The sequence below is a fragment of the Pipra filicauda genome, unplaced genomic scaffold, assembly GCF_003945595.2.
Source record: "Pipra filicauda isolate LSUMZ 115617 unplaced genomic scaffold, ASM394559v2 scaffold35_size7292922_pilon, whole genome shotgun sequence".
NCBI classification, from domain to species: domain Eukaryota; kingdom Metazoa; phylum Chordata; class Aves; order Passeriformes; family Pipridae; genus Pipra; species Pipra filicauda.
Window position 1 is genome coordinate 6,094,910 of NW_024104487.1, and position 19,398 is coordinate 6,114,307.

The 19,398-nt window shown below is 35.2% G+C and overlaps 1 protein-coding gene across 1 annotated transcript in view; it reads right to left on the bottom strand.

Moving 5' to 3' along the window:
• Positions 1-17,209, bottom strand: part of AP3B1 (adaptor related protein complex 3 subunit beta 1) — a 120,198-nt gene extending 102,989 nt beyond the window's left edge. The window contains exons 1-2 of the mRNA XM_039384526.1: positions 17,141-17,209; positions 8,652-8,831 (exon numbers count right to left, since the gene is read on the bottom strand). Coding sequence (XP_039240460.1) covers positions 8,652-8,831; positions 17,141-17,185 — 225 coding nt within the window. The 5' untranslated portion in view covers positions 17,186-17,209. The remainder of the gene's footprint in view (positions 1-8,651; positions 8,832-17,140) is intronic.
• Positions 17,210-19,398: the final 2,189 nt, after the last annotated feature.

The window sequence follows — 19,398 nt, forward strand, 5'->3', positions numbered from 1 at the left end:
AAGATAGGTTTTGAAGGTAAGAAGAGTTTTGGGATTATTCACTAGTCAGCAAATCTGATCAAATACCAAAACCACCTTAGCCCACCAAGATCAGTAATCATTTGCTGTATCATGAACAGTATCCTTAAAGAAGGAAAACGGTACATAATGTAAAGAATAGTTTTCTACTTAAAACATTAATATCTAAGATAGATCTGAAATTTCCATATTGTGTGAGAACATGCCTAAATCCTTCCACACGCTTCACAGATGGGTTTCAGAATACCAAAATGGACCTGTCTTTGATCTATCAGAACAAATCAGTAATTGCTAAAAATCTTTGATATCTAAGCTACACAAAGGAACTAAGACACCTACATAAGCTTGAGAATTCAACTGTGGCAGGCGAAATTTAACATTAAGGTACTTTCACTCACATTGTTCTTAGCTTAACTTCTAGCATATATAAAATATAAATCAAATTTCATTTGTAGTTTACTAATAATATTCTCATCTATACAATACCCTGTACAATTCCAGTGCAGATGTACATGTTTATTTCATTCTAAAAAAAGCCCCACAATTTCCCCATACAGTAGGAATATGCAAACTCATTTATTACATGAAATACCCTTTAAACTGCTCAATCCAGCCTTAGAGTGGCTTTTAAAAACTCACGTAGCCAATAACATAGGTTTTAAATACAAACTCAAAAGGTAATGAAATAAAACAATTAGTGAAAAACTAAAAAAAAAACCAAAAACACACAAAAAACCAAACACAAACCCCCAAAACCAACAAACACAAAACATTCCATAGAAAGCCGATATTCATAAAAGTTTTATACTACAGCTTTGAGACGAGGATTGCACAGGTGGAAATTTGGGGTTGAGGTCCACTGAACAATAAATTTTTCCCAATATATCACAATTACAGTAACATCTGTGCTAAGTAACTTCACAGCAAACTACGGTGAAAACCGAAGAAGTGTTCATTCTCATTGCTCTAAGAAGCAGCAATTAAAGTCTTGAACTGGTGTCTAAATATAGGGTCTAAGACTTAAATGTGCTGCAGGAATGAACATCTTTCTGCAGCAGCCCCAAAAGCCCAATTACTGTTGTAACAAAGTCTTGTGACGCAGTTAGAATTAAAACAATCCATTATGAATTTTGGATCACCTTCATTTATTCAAAACAGTTTCATTCTCCTCAAAATGGAAGTGAGGCATAAAATAACTTTCTTACCACAAAAAAAAATCTTTCAGTAGTGTGTGGAAAAGGCACGATAATGACAGTGCAAAGACAAACAGAGATGAAAAGCAAAGAAGAAAAAAACATGTAGAGCATAAGAAGAGAGGAAGCAAGTACAAGGAAGAACAGGAAGGGATAAATTAAATATTGCAAAATAAAATTCAGAAGGAACAAAAGCGAAGGGATTAATTAAAGGAAAAATATACCATTTGCTTCTAGCTAAAAGTTTACAATTTTATTTCTCTCAAGTCCAAAAATTAAAGTGAATTTGAAACTTTTATTCAGATGTTTGGCTAAGTGCTTGAGCTGCTTTTCAGTTTTTTTATGATAGTTAAGGTTTAACATCAGTTTAAACATCTGAAGAGGCAGTATAAGCCATCAATGTAGCAAGTGCATATGAACCAACTGCCAAGCAAGAGTATTCTTCCACAGGGCTGCAAAATGAACCACAAAGAAAACCAGTTAATTGTTAGTTAGTGCAACCAAAAGAAGGGTACTACATGCTCTAGAATTAGTCACCACCCCTCAGGAGTTATAGACAATGTATGGAGGAACAGGGACCTCACAGATCTTCAGCCTGTACAGAACTGCAATCGTTCACAGTGCTCTTGCTTTTGTAGTGTTTCGAGTATACACTCTAGTTACAACAAACCATGTATACTTACTTCTTAAAGCAAATCACTTCCTTCTCTCTGGGAAAAAATGGATGCTTTTAATAAGTAAATACAAAGAGAACATTTCCCATATATGCACACAGACTCATATATTTCTTTTTAATTTTCATGTAGCTTTAGGATTGTTTACAGCTACCAAAATGTTTATCCAATATTTAAACGATATTTGGACTACAGTCCTAGCTCTAGACGTTAGTTAGGAGACTCAAATTTTCAAAACACAAAACTATCTGAAATCTTTGAAGAATGCTAACTGTACCTGTACTTAGATTGGCAGTCTGGAAGGTGGAAATTTGCTATCCTTACCTGACAGTGTGCCCTGCTCATCTAAACATCATCGATGGACATTAAATTCTTCTTTAAAGGATTTTTTTCTACTTCATTCTAATGCCTAAGTCAACAAAGGAGCTGAAAGCATCTTAAAACATCTGTTGATTCACTTACAAGTGGTATTTTCACACTAACAACTGGTGGTATACTTATCCTCTTATCATCCTTTTATCATAAGGACATGTTGCTACAATTCAGGACTAAGTTACCCCAATCTTCTTGTCTGGCACTTTTCTAACCATGAACTGGAACAAATTCATGCTTACACTGCCAAAGAAATGACCGATCCAAATAATTCGCATTTTTTTATATTTACTGTTCCCAGCGGTCCTCTAGAGATCTGACATAACCAATCAAGAATTCTATCTGATATTACAAACAGAAGTGTACAGGATCAGATTCAGGAGTCTAAAACTTTCTCAGAGCAGAGGTCTGACCTCCTACAGGTCTTTCTCAAACAGTGGAAAAATTAACAAAGGTTAACTTTTGTAAAGGAGCTAAGGAAGCTTATTTTGCAACTCTTCTAAATATCCAGAGAAAATCCTGGTACAACAATGAAAAGACCACACAAGTTGCTACACAGAGAGTAATACCCCAAAGAAAGATGCCCGGAACAGAATTCATGAATACTTTGGCATCCAGGAAGGCCTCAAAGTAATCTAACACAGCATTCATTTCATATTGCTTACACAGTTTTCTATGAGTAAGTAGCATTCAAATGGCCAAAATTAAAGCCAGAAACTGTGGTGGCTCATGGGGATCTGCAACATCAGATATTGAAACTAAAAATTGCTAGTAGTTAGACAGTTAACATTTAGATTCCTATAAAAATATTTCCATTTCCTTCCGATTAATTTTCATCTCTGTAAGTCAATAATTTAGACAGAGATAAAAACAATTTTAACAACTTATTTGTAACAGATAGCTAGACTATCTCTTATCCTATATATAAATAATAAAAGGAGCCTCATCTAGAGTCAAGAAGGCAAGACTACAGCACTGGATGGACTACATGGAAACTGCTGGTCAAATCTGCAGGAAAGCCAGGGGTTGCTTCCTTAACTTGAGTAGATACAGATGTCCTAAAGAACTTGCCTACACAGATTCTACTCACTGCCGCTATTCCACTGCAAGTCTGTCATTGGACTAACAGAAACCACAGCAATATACTTTGCTGCAAAGATACATGGCATTTTTATCAACAGACTGTACTTCTCTTATGCCAGCAGTTAGTGTCTAGAAGCCACAAAGCAAAGCAAAGCAAATGAGGAAATTAATGTGCCTGAAATTCAATCCTCTCTTCAGTTTTTCTTCTGCTGGATCAATTCCTTTATCCGGACTTCCTTACAAACACTATCCCTAACACAAGGGAAGAGAGGGGGAAGATGGAGTAACGGTAGAAAACCAATAATGCTCCCTTTCAGTGACAGAAGAGGTTACTATACAGTGATCATGAAAATAGTCTTAGATTATATTCACAATGACCATAAAGTTTTGCTTAGAATTTCAAGTAATCAACTTCTCACAACCAACTTGAGGTAATTTTTTGTTATAAATCTATATGTTAAGATATTCTCACCTTATTAGGAAAAAAACCCCCTATAATTAACTATAGGAATAAACAAAACTGCTGTGACAGTAAAACAGCTAGCCAGTCCATTTAATGACCCAAATGCTTCACTAAATATCTTCAAATAAGTGCTTCTGATATTAAACATTAACCCCACTTCATGCATATCTAAAAGAACCTGGCCAGGGAGTACTGCACTCTCATAAAAAGGGAGCAGTAACTGAATTCAGATTCTGCCCTGATTCAGATTGAGTATTCTAATAGGTGCATTAAGAATGGAAGAAATAAGCAGCATAACACGTAAGTTCACTGTAAACTAGTTTTCCTAAATTTAATCTTTCGTTCGTATCAGCCAAATCAGGGTTAAGTAAATCTACTGATGTATGTGGTTTTCTGGTGTCTGAAGAGGACAGCTTAGTGGAAGCTGAAGGTGAGATGAGTGCTTTTGATCTCTGGGAAAGAAAATTCTCTGGCCTCACAATCTTTTAGGGCAGTGGAAAAAAATAGAATAATCAGTGAAACTATCATCTGATATATCTACAAAGAAACTTCACTGAGGTCTACAATGGACTGTAGATGACATGTCAATTCAGTAATACATAACATACCATGATTAACTTTATCCTAAAAGATTGAATGCTTTTCTGAATGTTTCTTAAATATGTACCTATGTCTCCATATTCATCTTCTTATTGTGGGACCGTATAATAAAACTTCTAGATCCTCTACTGAGAGTTGGAGAACAAAAGAAGGGAAAGGTATATTCAGGCTGATTCATTATTAAATGAATGATATACATAAAAAATATTTTTAAAATATTTTAGCTTGTTTCATTTTTACTACTTTGTCTGGGTAACCTAGTTAATAGGAGGCTATTACCCTGAATACACCTTCCCATTCTGTTCTCAGCCTCTCAGCAGAGAATTTAGAAGTTTTATTAAGCTCTCCCGTAGTAAACCAGAAGAACTGATTCAGGATGCTCATTACACTGTTAACAAGTTCTACAACAGTTAAGCATAGACAGTATTTCCTATGTGCTGTGCTTGAAGCTTTACTGTTCACAATTACAGTTCACTCAATGTGCACCCCAACACAGGGAACAACAACAACAACAAAATATTTAAAGCAGTATTAGACACTGCTGAGCTGACTTAAGTAGCCATTAGACACTGAATTGTATCACACATAACCATGACCTTTATGGAATACACTAAGAATTCCTCACTAAAAGATACTAAGAAAATACCGCAAGAGCAGGAAACATTTTAAAGCATTTAACAAAAGACAAGAGATCACAGAACAGCTGAAGTCAGAGGGGACCTCAACATTTTGTCAGAGCTATCAATCAAAATAAATATTTTCAATCTGTTTCTTCCTGTAATTCACTGAGAGCTGGGCTCCTTTTCACAATTCATGGTTTAGGGCATATACACATTCAAATACTTCACATTTTTCTTGTAAAATTCCTTATTCTTTTAGATTATTTTCTTCAGGTTGAATTCCTCCTTCCCTCCCTCCCACGCCATCAGTTATTCTTAGTAAATTCTGAGCACTTTAAATTGAGCAATACTTCTATAATTAATCCTAAAAATGTAAGCTTCTCAGAAGTCCTTATCAGCAACTTTGTTATAACAGAAGCCCATGATCAATATGAATTCACCGTTCTTTTCCGATCTTAATTGAACATCAAGAGAGTTTATTTATGTAATGTTCAATTGTCCAAAATGAAGCTGAGCAGCCCTGAGAGTCACTGGTTTTTTTGCAAGACTACACTTCCCAGTTCCATTTCGCTCTATACAAAGACTGCCAGCACTTCTGACCAAGTCAGCTGTTTTTAGAAGACACCCCTCCCAGATGGGACATGCGCTTGGTGTTAAATTTACGCATCAGGACAGCTGAAGCAGCCACTATCTCCTGCGACCCTTATCTTGCAGAAACAAGGATGGCTGAACAGCCCTAAAATCAGTTTCTGAGCTGCTAGACTGCAACTCAATGTATTCATTGAAACCAACAACAACTTTATTTTAGAATAAGCTGCAAGCTGTTATCGGTCAGGAGATGTTTGCAAACAACTTGGCAGTCCCAACAACTTCTGCAACAAGAGCAGGGCAAAATATTTATGCTGGAATTCATCACAGTTTTATCTGCTATCATGTATGCTGTTTCCCAACAAACTTGAAATTGTTTTTGCTGGTTCTAGTCCCAAGCAGGTATTCCCAATACGAGTGCCATGCTCTCATTCCAGTTAACACATGTTAAAGAAAAAAAAGGTTATTCTGAAACTGTATTCACATGTAACTACTTTAAAACAAATAGCATAAACCAAGGATATTCTTTCTCACAGCATTTACAACTGGAATTAAAAATTATACCCTTCAAAGAAGCTAAAAATAGGAATATAAAACTAAGTATTCTTGGTTAATGGGTAATTTGATTAAAGTTTTGTAACAACTTTAAGCATATCACTTAAAAAAACATCTTTCTCCATAACTGGTATGTATTCCAAATTTTTCCTTAGATTTCTAAATGCAAAAGAAATCAATTCAAACCATTACACCATTACTTGCTAGGAATTAGCTCAATTTGAACAAAAGCAACATATGTTTCTCAAAAAGTAAGGTAAATTTTACTGAATAAAAATGCAAATATGCATTTTAGCAGCCTCGAATTTATTAATCTGATAGGTTTAATTTCCATTTTCCTGTATCAGCTTTATTTATAAAGTGTCGTGCCCTATAAATATGCTGTTATTTTCTATAGTCAAGCACCCTCTTAACAAATCTTCTCATTAATATGTAAATTTAAAGTCAATCGGTCTTCTCCCTGACAGCGCCATGAATTCCTAGTGCACTGTATAATCGGCTTTGACTTGGCATCAACTATTTATCATCAAAGATGTCAGTTAGAAAAACTATGGAAAATGCACTGCAATTGATATGACTGCAATCTACTTTGTCAACACTTAATTGTTCCTCAAATCATACATTTACATATAAACAGCCTAAATACTGATCCATAATGATGCAAATAAACTAAATTAAAAATCTCTTCTACTGCAAAAGATGGCCTGTTGTATGATGAGTTCATTTAAGAACCTATTGACAAAGGCACGCATTTCAACTAGCACCACAAAAAAAAAAATATGTTAATTTAACTCCTGAGGAGGTAGACAAACTAAATTTTACATCGAAGCTTTTGAAAGTGGAAACAAAGTGTTATTAATACTATTCTACTAATGACTAATTTTAGGTTGACGCTGTCAGTATTGTCACACAAACCTTTTACAATCCTAGAGCACAGGCCACAGCAACAACTGTCATCCATCCAGTTTCAGCAAAAAAAGTACATTAGAGTCTTAAAGAAGGAAAATCTCATTAGGACCTCCAACCTCTCAGTCCAAGACAGAAGCTCATCCTCCTCTTCTAATCTTCCTTTGTCCAGTCACAGACAAAACTGGCTGAAATAAATTGTGGAACTGTAGCTTTAGGCAAAGCAGATTAACAGTTTTGATTCTTTCTAAATGTCAGAGGGAAGAATGAAAGTTGCCTTCTTCCAATAAGGAACATGCAGTAAACACTCTGCTTCAAAGACATTAGGAAAACATATAACCTAAATCTCTCATAATCTAAAAATACTTTCCTTACTTTAAGCAATTTTCTGGAAAAATGTGTTCTTATAAACAATGTCATTTTCATCAGAAACAAAAAAGAGTGTTTCAGAATCTAACTAGTAGTGCAAAAGTATGATTCTACTCCAAACATTTTTGTTGTTTGTTATAATCCCTGCTTATTTAAGAAGTGAATATAACCGTAAACTAAACCAGGCTGAAATTAACTGTTTGTCCAAATACAACTCCTTATGATTATTTTCACATAACAAATTATACATATATTAACACAGAATGCCACGGTATTTCAGTCTTGATTCTCAGGCAAATGGTATTAAAAGACAGTTTGAATGAATTCAGTGATAGTTGGTGTCATTCCCTATTCCAATGCTGAAAAAAGAAATCTTTAAAATTGTTAATATGCTAATTACAAACCACAATAATCTGCACTGAAATGTACATCTTTAAACATGAATGGTTTTCAAATTAAATGGTAAAACTTAACATTAGTAATATCCCCAAGCCTGTAATAAACGCAAACAACTAGAACTGTGGAGCAATTTTATACAGTTCTTTCCAGAAGTACTCTGTCTTTTAATTTAAATTGTTATCCAGAGTTAAATCCCTATTGAAACTATAGCATCAATTTCTTGAGCTGTGCCCTTTTTAGTTGTAAGAAGTGACAGGATTTGTATTTTGAATATCTCCTTTTATAAATGCTAAAGAGTATACTCATATTCACATTGTTAAAATGAAAATACAATGTTTTTTGTATTTCACATTTCAAATACTTATATTCAAGTCTCCACACAGTGCCTCAGCACATTAGCAAAGCCTAGACAAGTAGGGTGATGTTTCTCATGCTGTGATACTGGGTATTCATATCTAAAATGCAAGTAGATTCTACCCAGTGTCAGGACAGAATGATAAAACTTTCTTGTTCTCACTCACGTAAAAGCGAAGAGCCACGTGGCTCAAAGAACCACAGAAAAAGAAGTCTCTCTGCTGCCCATGGGATGTGCCATGGGTAAAGCAGAAAAGGTTGTAGCTTGGAAGGAGAATTCTCACGCTCTGAAGAAGGGTGGATGATTTGCGTTAGTGAAGTCTTAGAGAGCTGACTCACATATTTGGTTGGTATTAAGTCCCCACAGAAATGCATCTTAAAAGACGAAGTACATCCAACAATGGAAATAATTCAGAATGTAGGCTCACAATACTATTTTTAAAAGTCATAAGCTTACCTTCCATGGGCTTATGAACTGCGTACGTGCATATCGAGTTAACATGTGAATTATAACAACTTGACCCCACTCTTCCACGTCAACCAACAAGTTGCAGAGCTTTCGGTAGTTCTTGTGAATCAGATCTATTCTATCTGGACACACTTCCTCAAATGCCATCACAACACTCCCGGCTACCAGCTAGAAAACAAAATATAAACCAGAAGGTCAGTACTCCCTCTACAGTTCATCCACAATTGAGAATCAGAATTAATACTAGCAATTCTCAGCAATTTCAAATTATTTCTATTCAGCAAAAACAAACAAAACAACAACAATAAAAAATAAGTCCATAGAAATGGTATCTTACTCAAAATAGAATTGGGGTAATATTATTAGAACAGAGAAAACACTTGCTGTTTCTATTACTCACATAAATCCTACTTCCCAGCCCTGAAGACATAGCAATGTAGGCATAATTTTTTTTTTTTTCAGTTTTAGCTTCCAAATAAATTATCAGAGAACTTGCAATTAACTCAGAAGTAACAGGAAACAACAAGAAGTAAAACACAGCAATATGCCCAATAACATTTATTGGGATTCTCTTATCAACACTGGTCTGATCAAAAGAAAGAGGAGCTGGGGCAAGTTCCCTGGCATTACCAGAATCCAAACTTCTCTCTCGATACAGAAAAATTAACTGTCATAGGAAATTTTATATTTAGTTTTATGAAAACACTCTGCAAAAAAAAGAAAGGCACAAAAATCAGTAATATAATAAAGAGATATATTAATACCTTTCCTCAAAGAACACAAACATAATTTCTGCATGTTGTTCAGCACTTCCCTACCAATTACAAAATTGCAGGAATGGATCATTTATGCCCTGTCATGTTCTCACACAATTTTTTGCCTCCATAAGAAATAAATCTTTATTTATACACAAAGATTCTCATGCTGACTATGATTGTAAAATAGCTTCGTTTTTATGAGAAAATTAAATAGGTGATCAACATGCTAAAACCTTGGGGATTACTGAAACCTTCTGCCAGGGTATTTTCTTTTAAAATAAAGGAAGGAAACACATATTGGAATTCCAGTTAAAATTCTGTCAGCAGGTTAATCAAACTGTGAGAAAAGCTCAAAAGCTGACCATGCCTTATAAGGGCATATCATTGTATGCCTGGAACTACTATTCTTTCTCTTCTAATTGCTTTAATTAAGATTTGCTTTGTGTCAGAGTACATGTTAAGTCAAATAACTAAAATGATGAGACTTTATATGAAGCAGCTGATATGTATGCAGTTAGCATGCATGCAGTATAGCCTTCTGGCAGCAAATTAATGTCATATTCTATCTGAGCACTAGGGATCTGCATTTCAACCTCTAAAATTTCCCCAATGACTTAAAGTAAGCAATTAAATAGAAGTGCAGTTTATTGAAATGGTACTTTTTGGGAAATATTAAATACAATGATATTCATATGTTACATTTTTCTCCTTGCGTTTGGCTGACATGTGGTTTATTAGTATGCGCCCAACATTACAATTGAAAGAAAACAGCTCAGAATATAGTCTTGCTATTATGCTAAACCAGTCTCAGGCTCTGTGGGGATTTTATGAATTACCAATAAGAATAAACGTGAAGTTGCATTTATTGTCTCCAGCCTCATCCACATACTGGTACCTGCTGGTCCCAGCAAGTATGCAACTCATTCCAGGGAGCAAAATTTGATTATTTGATAGAGCTAAATACACTTTACATCTAAAATAATTTGCTATTTTTTGCTGTATCACAAAAACAAAAGCTCTTTTTTATATGCTGTTGTACTAAACTTTCTTCACAACAACGTGCTGCAGTAAGCTATTCTGTAATTAAAAACTGCTGCGAGTTGATGCTTACATAGGGATTCAAAACTCAGCAGAAGGCAGTGATTAATCCCAGGCAAATCACTATCAGTCCTGAGTAGGTATTCAATTAGGCCATAGAAGCTGAGTATGGAAGACTGAAAAGGTGGGAGATCTCTTTATCAGGATGCAGAACTCTGAACTGCAGTTGAGGCCAACTTGCAGAGGATGGTGTGATAGACCTGGAGCTTTAGAAGAGAGGGATGATATTTTTGGACCACACAGAGAGACTTTTTGTAGGTCACTGTCCCATCTCAGGGGTGAGGGAGACTGACACACAGACCAGTTTATGACTACAAGAATAGTCACAATCTAATATATAAATATATAAATACCCTTTTAGGTTCATACGTGAAGGACAACACAGATGTCCTTCGTGGTATCATGGTAATCGTGGAGTGGATACACTTGCCTTTTACTGCTAGTAAGACAGTACACACATTTTGCTGTATTTCTCCTTCATTTGGATGTGATTTAGTTTGAAAGCTGACATAAAATACATATAACACTAGCTCAGATCATTTAAAACTGAAAATATATCCTATAAACATTTCTGGCTTTTTAAAAGCTCAGTTACTGTGAGTAAAACACAATAATTTAATGCAAAGAAAGAGTCAAACTGAAATACAAGAATTCTAAATAATTACTTATTTCAAGTCACATCAGTCACCCACTCAAGTTTACAACGAGAATGCTGTCAGTTGTGAAAATTGACAAAGACATTAAAAGATATTAAAAGTCATTAATAAAAAATTGAACATATGCTATGAAATGCAAGAGGTGCACTGGACAAACAAGCATTTTATTCCTGTGGCAGGTCACCAGATTTACAAGTTAATACAGGAATTGCCATTCATTCATGACACTATTTAAGATCATGCCTCTCTCTCCACTATTGCATCTTCTAAAATTAGGCTTTTCATTTGAAAGAGGGAAAAAAAAAATAAAAATGTGACAGATTGAAAATGCACTAGTGACAAGATTTCTCTGAGAAGATTTCTTAATGCTGTCTTAATAAGAGATTATTTTCTAGTTGACACTCTTTCCCCTATAGTTTGATCCTACTATATATCTAAACATCAGTGGAACGGCTAATAATCCTGTTTATTAATGCTCAACATTCCATAAAAATATTTAGAATTAAAACAAAATGATTCAATCAGAATATAAAACCAAAAAATATCAGTTTCTAAAAAACAGTCAGTTAATTTCCATCTCACTGTGTCAATAGTACCTTTTTGTATAAGGAGAAAATATAAATCACTCCAACAAAACTAGCAATGAGCTCATCAAATTCAAATGCTGCTTTCCATTTATGTATTTTTTATATTAAAGCAATAAACATGGTTCATTTGTCTTTCACTGGATGCCACATTTTTCTGTGCTGTTGCTATGAACTTCAGCCATTAGCTGTGCTCCAAGGTAAACTATATGAACCATCAACAAAAGTGACACCCAATCTATGGAGTTCATATTTTCTCCAGATTATCTATGCTAGTTGACAAGTTGGTAATGAAAAAAATCACACTAAGCAAATGGCTCCTCTAATAACAATAAATTTTCTATAAAATTATGAAGGGTACAAAATGTTTCCTTGCATCTATTTTGTCATGAATTCTAATTAACGCTGCAAAAACCTGAGAGTGCTGGGTCATCACAAGAAGTGCATCGAGGTTTGATTGATAATACAGTGCAAGTTGGCCCATGCTGCCAAGATTCTTCTCTCTTAAATTAATGGCCACCCCACCTGCCCTAATCATACAGCCCAAATGATATTCCCCTTCTTATTTCAATTTTCTGGAGGCAAGGAAACTGGAAAAGATCAGTCATTTATCTTCTAATAGCTGGATAATAGATCTATCACAATAAAACATCTGCATGAACTCAGTAATTTTTTTCCACAAAAGTGAAGCATTTACCAACATTAAATCAATAAGTTAAGAAAATATTGTTTTACACTACACATTTGGGTTCTAAACTGAAATATTACATTATTAACTGAAGTCTACTGTTAAAAAGAGAGCCCAGCTTTCTTTCCCCATTATCCCTAAATATACTACTTTAGATTAAAAGACTAAGACCTTCATCGCAAAGCCATCACCAATTCCTACAATCATTTTTTAATCAAAGGAATCTCACTTGGAGAGAATCTGCACTTCATCTAGTAACCACACAGTCTGCAAAAGAAATCTAAATACTCATCTATTTGCATAAGGTCTTTTCACCCCCCAGAGTTAATACTAAGTTGTATCTGTTATAAAGTAAATTATCACACCAGAACAGAAAAATAAATTGGTTATAACAGAGGTATATAGCCAAACAAAATAAAAACAGATCAAAGCTACAGATGGAAACCTGAAATAAATTTGGGCATTTTTAATACACCCATCATCCATACAACTACATTCTAACTACAGTTCTACATTCTGCCTTTTATCTTTAGATGCAGTTTTTGATACACTTTGGGATACTTTAATTTGGATGGGGGAATATAAGTCACAAGTTCTTTTGCTTTACAGGTTTGGATAACAGACATGATTCCTTTTCAATACCAACATGGATTTTTCTTTTAAACGTTTCTTTTAACTGCTGTAACTCAGATATCATCAATGAACTTGATTTTTATTGTTGTTTATACAATCAGAGCAGCGCAGGCTGTTAACTACAGTCCCTCACAGTATGCCAAAAGCAACTTAAGCAACAAATCTTGCCTTAAACCCTACGCATCAAAAGATTATCAGGCTTGGTAAGTGAATGGAAAAAATAGATTTAGAGAGAAGCAATACAGAATTGATTGAAAGAAAAGGGAACTAGTTTCCTCTAAACCAGCCAGTTATACTTTCACACATGACTACATGACTAGCCATATTCCTTTCACAGAAAATCATTTTAGGATAAAATACACATGGTCTTTTTTTCCCTTCTACATAAAATCAATCCAGCTGCTCAATTATCAAGAATTACTAGAAAAATAAAAGGAGCAGGTATTCATGCTCTTGTACCTGCTTATCAAAACCTGAGATAAAGCAAGGGTAAAAACATAACTAGGATGAGTTACAAGTCTCAATAATAAAAAGACATACAAACACATTTAAAATTTGAATATACTTGTACAAAATCACAGACTTGTTGGTAGACTCTTAATGCCCAGTTAATATATCCTTGAGAGTATGTTAACAATAGCTTGCACTTGATAATTTTGCATTTTAGATTAACTAAGAGCTTGGCTTTTAACTGAATCTTTGTGTTAAGACACTCAAGGAGTAGAGTGATCTTTCCTTTGTCTCACCAGAAATTTTAATGAAGTGCTGATTTAAGGTTAGATCTCATCTCATTTTAAGTTTTGCTTACCTCAGCTTATATTAAAATTTACTACTGATTGAGACCTAAAAAAAATGAACACATACCATCTGATAAAAGGGTTTAATTTTACTGTAGTAAAATTCCCATACAGATAGTTTATTGCTATCTCAAATGTAAAATGAGTCTTACTAATTTAAATACATTGTGTCTTTTTTGTGCAACAAAAACTGCATTAATAACACACAATAGCATGTTCCACTTTTCAGAAATTTAGAGACATCTATATTTATTAGCTATTCGATCCTTCATTAACATCAGGATTATGTCAGGAAGTTTCAAAAACCCTGCTTTAGGTGAAATAGTTACAGAAAATAAACAAATTTTGAGTAAAAATTTACTTCTCATTAGAGCACAGTCTCAAATATCACTTGAATATTCAACACTTACATACATTGTTATTGCTACTAATTACATTCTCCCTCCAAACATGTCTAAAACAAATAGATTAAGAATAACAAAAGAAAATATGGTGGATTTTCTTAGATTCCATTGTTAATATACAATGCATTATGGCTTGTCTGAGGATTATCAGACCTTAAGTACAAGAAATACCAAAAATAACCTGACATTTCCATTAAGTGAAAAAAAGGTGGAGAACCACTGATATTCAACAATTCCTGAAGTCACCAAGATTCTCCCACTCTGGTGAACAAACTGATTTGCTGATACTAGATTAGAGCTATCAAGAGATGACAACAAATGTTCATGTAAGGGAACAGCTTCTGTGCATTTTAATGGAAGGAATCCAAAGATTAGTGTCAATTAAACACTTGCAGTTCCAGTTCCACATTATCATCCTATGAATTTCAGGCATTTTGATTGTCAAACAGGCATTAATCAAATACAGGCACTTTATGAGGCTATGACCAAAAAGCTGCTCTTCTACAGTTCAAACCCATTTATAGCCTTTCTGTGGCAACAAACCAGACTTAACTTTCGTAAGCAAGGCTGCAAAATAAAAAAAGCTTTTGTCTTTTTATGTATGTAGAAGAAGCTTCTTCTTTTACGCTAAGTGTATGAAGTTCAGCTTCCCTGAGAGAATACAAAAAGGTGAGTCAAATTAACACAAATTTCCCAGGAGCAGCCTCATTAAGACCTAGAAAGATGCCAACTTTAGGCTACATAGGTACAAACCTGTACTTAAGGACCACCGCCCATAAGCAGCTGCATCTCCTCCAATTTTAAAAGCTAAAACTAGCTACAAGTGGCACTCTGATTTCCCCACTGTGAATAAACTGCTGTTTTCCAATTAGGGGCAATGAATAAGCTCATTCAGGTAGGAGTTACCTGCTAATGAAACACTTGTGCCCTATGCACTTTCTGGTAGTAAACGTGGGGGCTTTCTGGGAACATTCACTGGTACGTGATAAAAGATAACTTCTTAAGGTGAAACTTTTCCATGCTACAGTACTCCTCCCAAAGCTATTAAGGACTGATCCACTTTAGACCACCACAAGCTGTGGAGTTTGTGACAAAAAGAGCACACATTAATACTTGGTTTTGATTCAGAGAGTCTTGAAGAAAGATTTGTACAGTTTCTTTTCGGAATAATTACTCTTCATATCACTTCCCAAAAAAGTAAAACTTCTGAAGCTGAGATGTGTCAGTCCAGACTGGAATCAGGTCTTGCTAGGGAACAGACTAAGAGGGATCAGAGGGAGGAAAAGGTTGCAGCAGTTAACCACGTTATGTCTCCAAACAGGTCCAGAAGACATGATTCTAGTCCCTCATTCTTAGCCTCTTGAATGTGCCAACAAAATAGCATAATTTTGACTACTGCTTCAGCTGGTATCTTTACAAATGCAGCATCCATTATTCAGCGTCACAGAGGCACTAGAATTATGGCACATATTAAGCAATGAGCATTGATGTCCTTATAAGTGATTCCAAATGCAAGGAAAAAGAAGATCCAAACCTAGTCTATACTTTTTTCCTCTAACATTTTGTTAAAGTAAATGTGTAAATGACTAGTTGTTGACTTGCCACTTACCATATGCAATAAGGACTAGGAAACAGAGCGAAGACTCAGGGATTTTATTTTCTTGATGGTCTTTTAGTCCTTTATGCCTCCATAGGTAAAAACAATCTAATCTCACACTCACAGTTCGCATACACACCACAAGTTTGAGCCACAACAAGAAAATACAAAAAGAACCACTGCAGGGATAACTTCACAGAAGCACAAAGGCCTCTGACAAGTAAGTACAGGTCAAGTAGAGATGCAAACAGGAGACATAACTAACTGATTTACAGTCTGCTGAGCCATTAAGCTCTAACACACTCCTTCACTAACCCTTCAATGGAAGTTGCAAGACGTCTTTTAGAGAACAGCACCATTTATGTCCTGAACACCTTGACTGTGCTAGAACAATGGAGGATACAGTGATATGTGTTACATAAACACTTGGCAAATGGGAGATGAAGCAACACAACATCTGGTACCCTAGCAATACTTTCCTTTAGTCAAAAAGCATTACATTCATTAAATTAGTAACCTGCACACAATGAACAAGAGAAAGTTTTAATTTACAATTCTGGTTTCTATTCGAAATCTAACTTTGATTCTATTATCTTTCCAGGTTATATGTGGGAAACTTACTTGCAGAATAAAAGAAAATAAAGTGTAAGACCATTGTGAGACATCTAGGAGCTCATACAGAAAATCTGTACCTATATAGGGCAGGTAAAATACAACAGGAGTGTTAAATTTACAGAAATTTTGCCAGAACATCTCTTATTTACCAGACTGGAAGTGAAGATATTTGAAAGAACAAACAAGTGCACAACAAGTGTAATTTTTTAATAACTGTACACAGTACAAGAGAGACGGATGTCAATAAGCACAATGTGCATTATACAGAAGTAATTTATTCTTACTAACATTATTCTTACTAAACTAACTAACCAAGCTAATGTCCCAGTGAAAAAGTGGATATGAAAATTCATACATAAAGATTTGTACATTGATTCATATAACTTTAATTTTCAAAATAAAGTTTAAAGAAGCATACATAAAAACATGCTAACAAAAACAGATTAATTAACAGACTCATGATGCAAAGAGATGGTCACTATTACAGTCATACTGTAATGTATAAATACACAATGACACTTCTATCTGAAAACATATAAAATCACATCAGCAAGGGTTAGGAAAGCATATTACATACTACTAAATGACAGGCTCCAGAGTAAACTCCTTAAAAATATAAGCATGTGTAATAGAAAACTGTTTCTTACCGTACTTCTATCCTTCAAGAGCTTTTCTATCACTTCAATTAACATTTCCTTTTGCTCTGGATCAAGACTAGAAAGAAAAATAAAATAATTTTTACTCATTCAGTCAGACTATCCAAAACTATAAGAGATTTGGTTTTCTGACCTTTACACACAAACTGGGAACAAAGAGCATTGAAGAAAACATTGCCAGAAAAATCAAGTACTGCAAAGAACTCTTCGTAAAAGAACTTAACTGAATATAAGTTACTAATTAACTGAATTGCAGGAGTATAAAACTAAATTATGAATATTATCTTATGTTATATCACTTACGTGTGTTCTATAAGAAACTTAATACTTAAACTCATAAAAAGTTCAGGATTTAAGAAACATTAAGACAGGCCAACCCACACCAGGGAGAACTTGACCGAACTTCATATGTTAAGTCGTAAGGATCTCACTGCTTTTGCAGAAGTGAATTTCAGAATGAACTAATTCAGTAGTGAATGAACACCAGAACAAAGAAGAATCATATTTTTATTATCTAATTATCACTATAAAACTTCAAGTAAGACACTTTGTTAACCACTAATTTTAGTGAGAAGTACAGGAACTCAAAGATTTGGACATTGTATTCAATGTCCAATGTATAGGATATGTACCAATACAAAGTTGGTGTGCAGGCTGATACAAAATAGACTGCTCAAAGTCCTACATAAGTAGTAAAAGAAGAGGAAAAACAAAAGTTGCAAAAAACAACCTTTGTAGCATCCTTTCCATATTAAAAGAGCAGAGAAAAGTTTGCCTAAGATATCCACTATTGTAACACCTACTTCTTAGGTAGGTAAGGATCAACTTTGCATTCCAGCTCCTTTCTCATCATGCATCTACACAGCATGGAAGAATTCAAAGCCAAAGCAGAAGAAAATACAAAGGGAAAGTGAGTACAAAGAGTGATACAGATGTGTAGTTCTATGCCTTTGGAAAGTCATTTCAACATGGACACAGTTACAGATAAGTAAGGGAGTATTTGGCCATTACTATACACTTCAGTTTTGTTTGCCTTCAGTAAGGAAAAATCCTTGTTTGGAGAACTGTGGAACTACTGAATACATTAAATGTTGTTTTCTCCAGACATAGTTTCATTTTCAGTCCAAGGTCACTGAAATCCATTCATAGGGAATGTATTATAGTGCACATCTTGGCAACCACAGCGATGCCTAGGTGCAGTGGTCATCATTTGCAAAAAAAAAACCACTGGGTCAAATTAACATTTTATTCAACAAAGTGTGTAGTGTATGTGTGTAGTAATGTGAGAAAGCTTGAATTATCTTATGAGTAAGTCTGGGATGGTACTCTGCTTTGAAAATTAATTTCCATAATCTTGACTAATCTGGAAGAGGGAAAAAAGAAAAAAAAAAAGCCAAGCACACCCAAAACATCAGTTTTATGATGTTCGAGATAATCATAATGAGATATCTCATATGATATATGTCTCCTTATGCAAATGGTGTTATGAAGGAATTAATGCTCTTTTAGAAACCACCTGTGAAATGGCTTGTTTTGTAATTAAATGCAGATTTATATGACAGTAATAAAAAAGGATAGTCTCTAAATCTGTATGCTAATACAGAAATTTTCAGTAGTTTTTCAATTTAGTGAAATATTTGATATACCTAATTACATTACTGTATGGCTACCTACAGCAAAGTATGTTGAAAAACTTAAAACTTCCACTATCAACAGAAGTCAGACCCTTAGGCTTGAGGATATATTCCTTCTTTTGATGAAAGACGGTACAATAATCTGCCGACCTTTAATGAGTACTCAAACCTAATTGTGATGACCATATAACAAGTGTCCATTCAACTGGGTTCTCGCGCGGCCTCGGGGCCGCCCCGGGGTCCCGCGCGGGGCCGCCCCGGGGTCCCGCGCGGGGCCGCCCCCGGTCCCCTCCCCCCCCAGCGGGAAAGGATAGAGGGAGCTTCGCCGGCGTGACCTTGTGCCCTCGTGAGAAAGGAGAGAGAGGAGAATTGAAGCCTCGGAATACACAGAGGTTTGCCGGTCTGGTTTGGGGAGGGGGGTGGGGTACCAGGCAGGCTGTGGGGGTCCTCGGACTGGAGGGTGGTCAGGTAAGTAGTGCATGGGAAGATATGAGGAAACACGGTGGGGGGAGGACAAGATCAGAGTGGTTAATAGTTTCCTCTGGGGCTTGGAGTTCTTGGTCGGACTGGGGCCTAGAGAGGGCCTCGAGCCCTAGATGGGTACGGTGGCCAGAA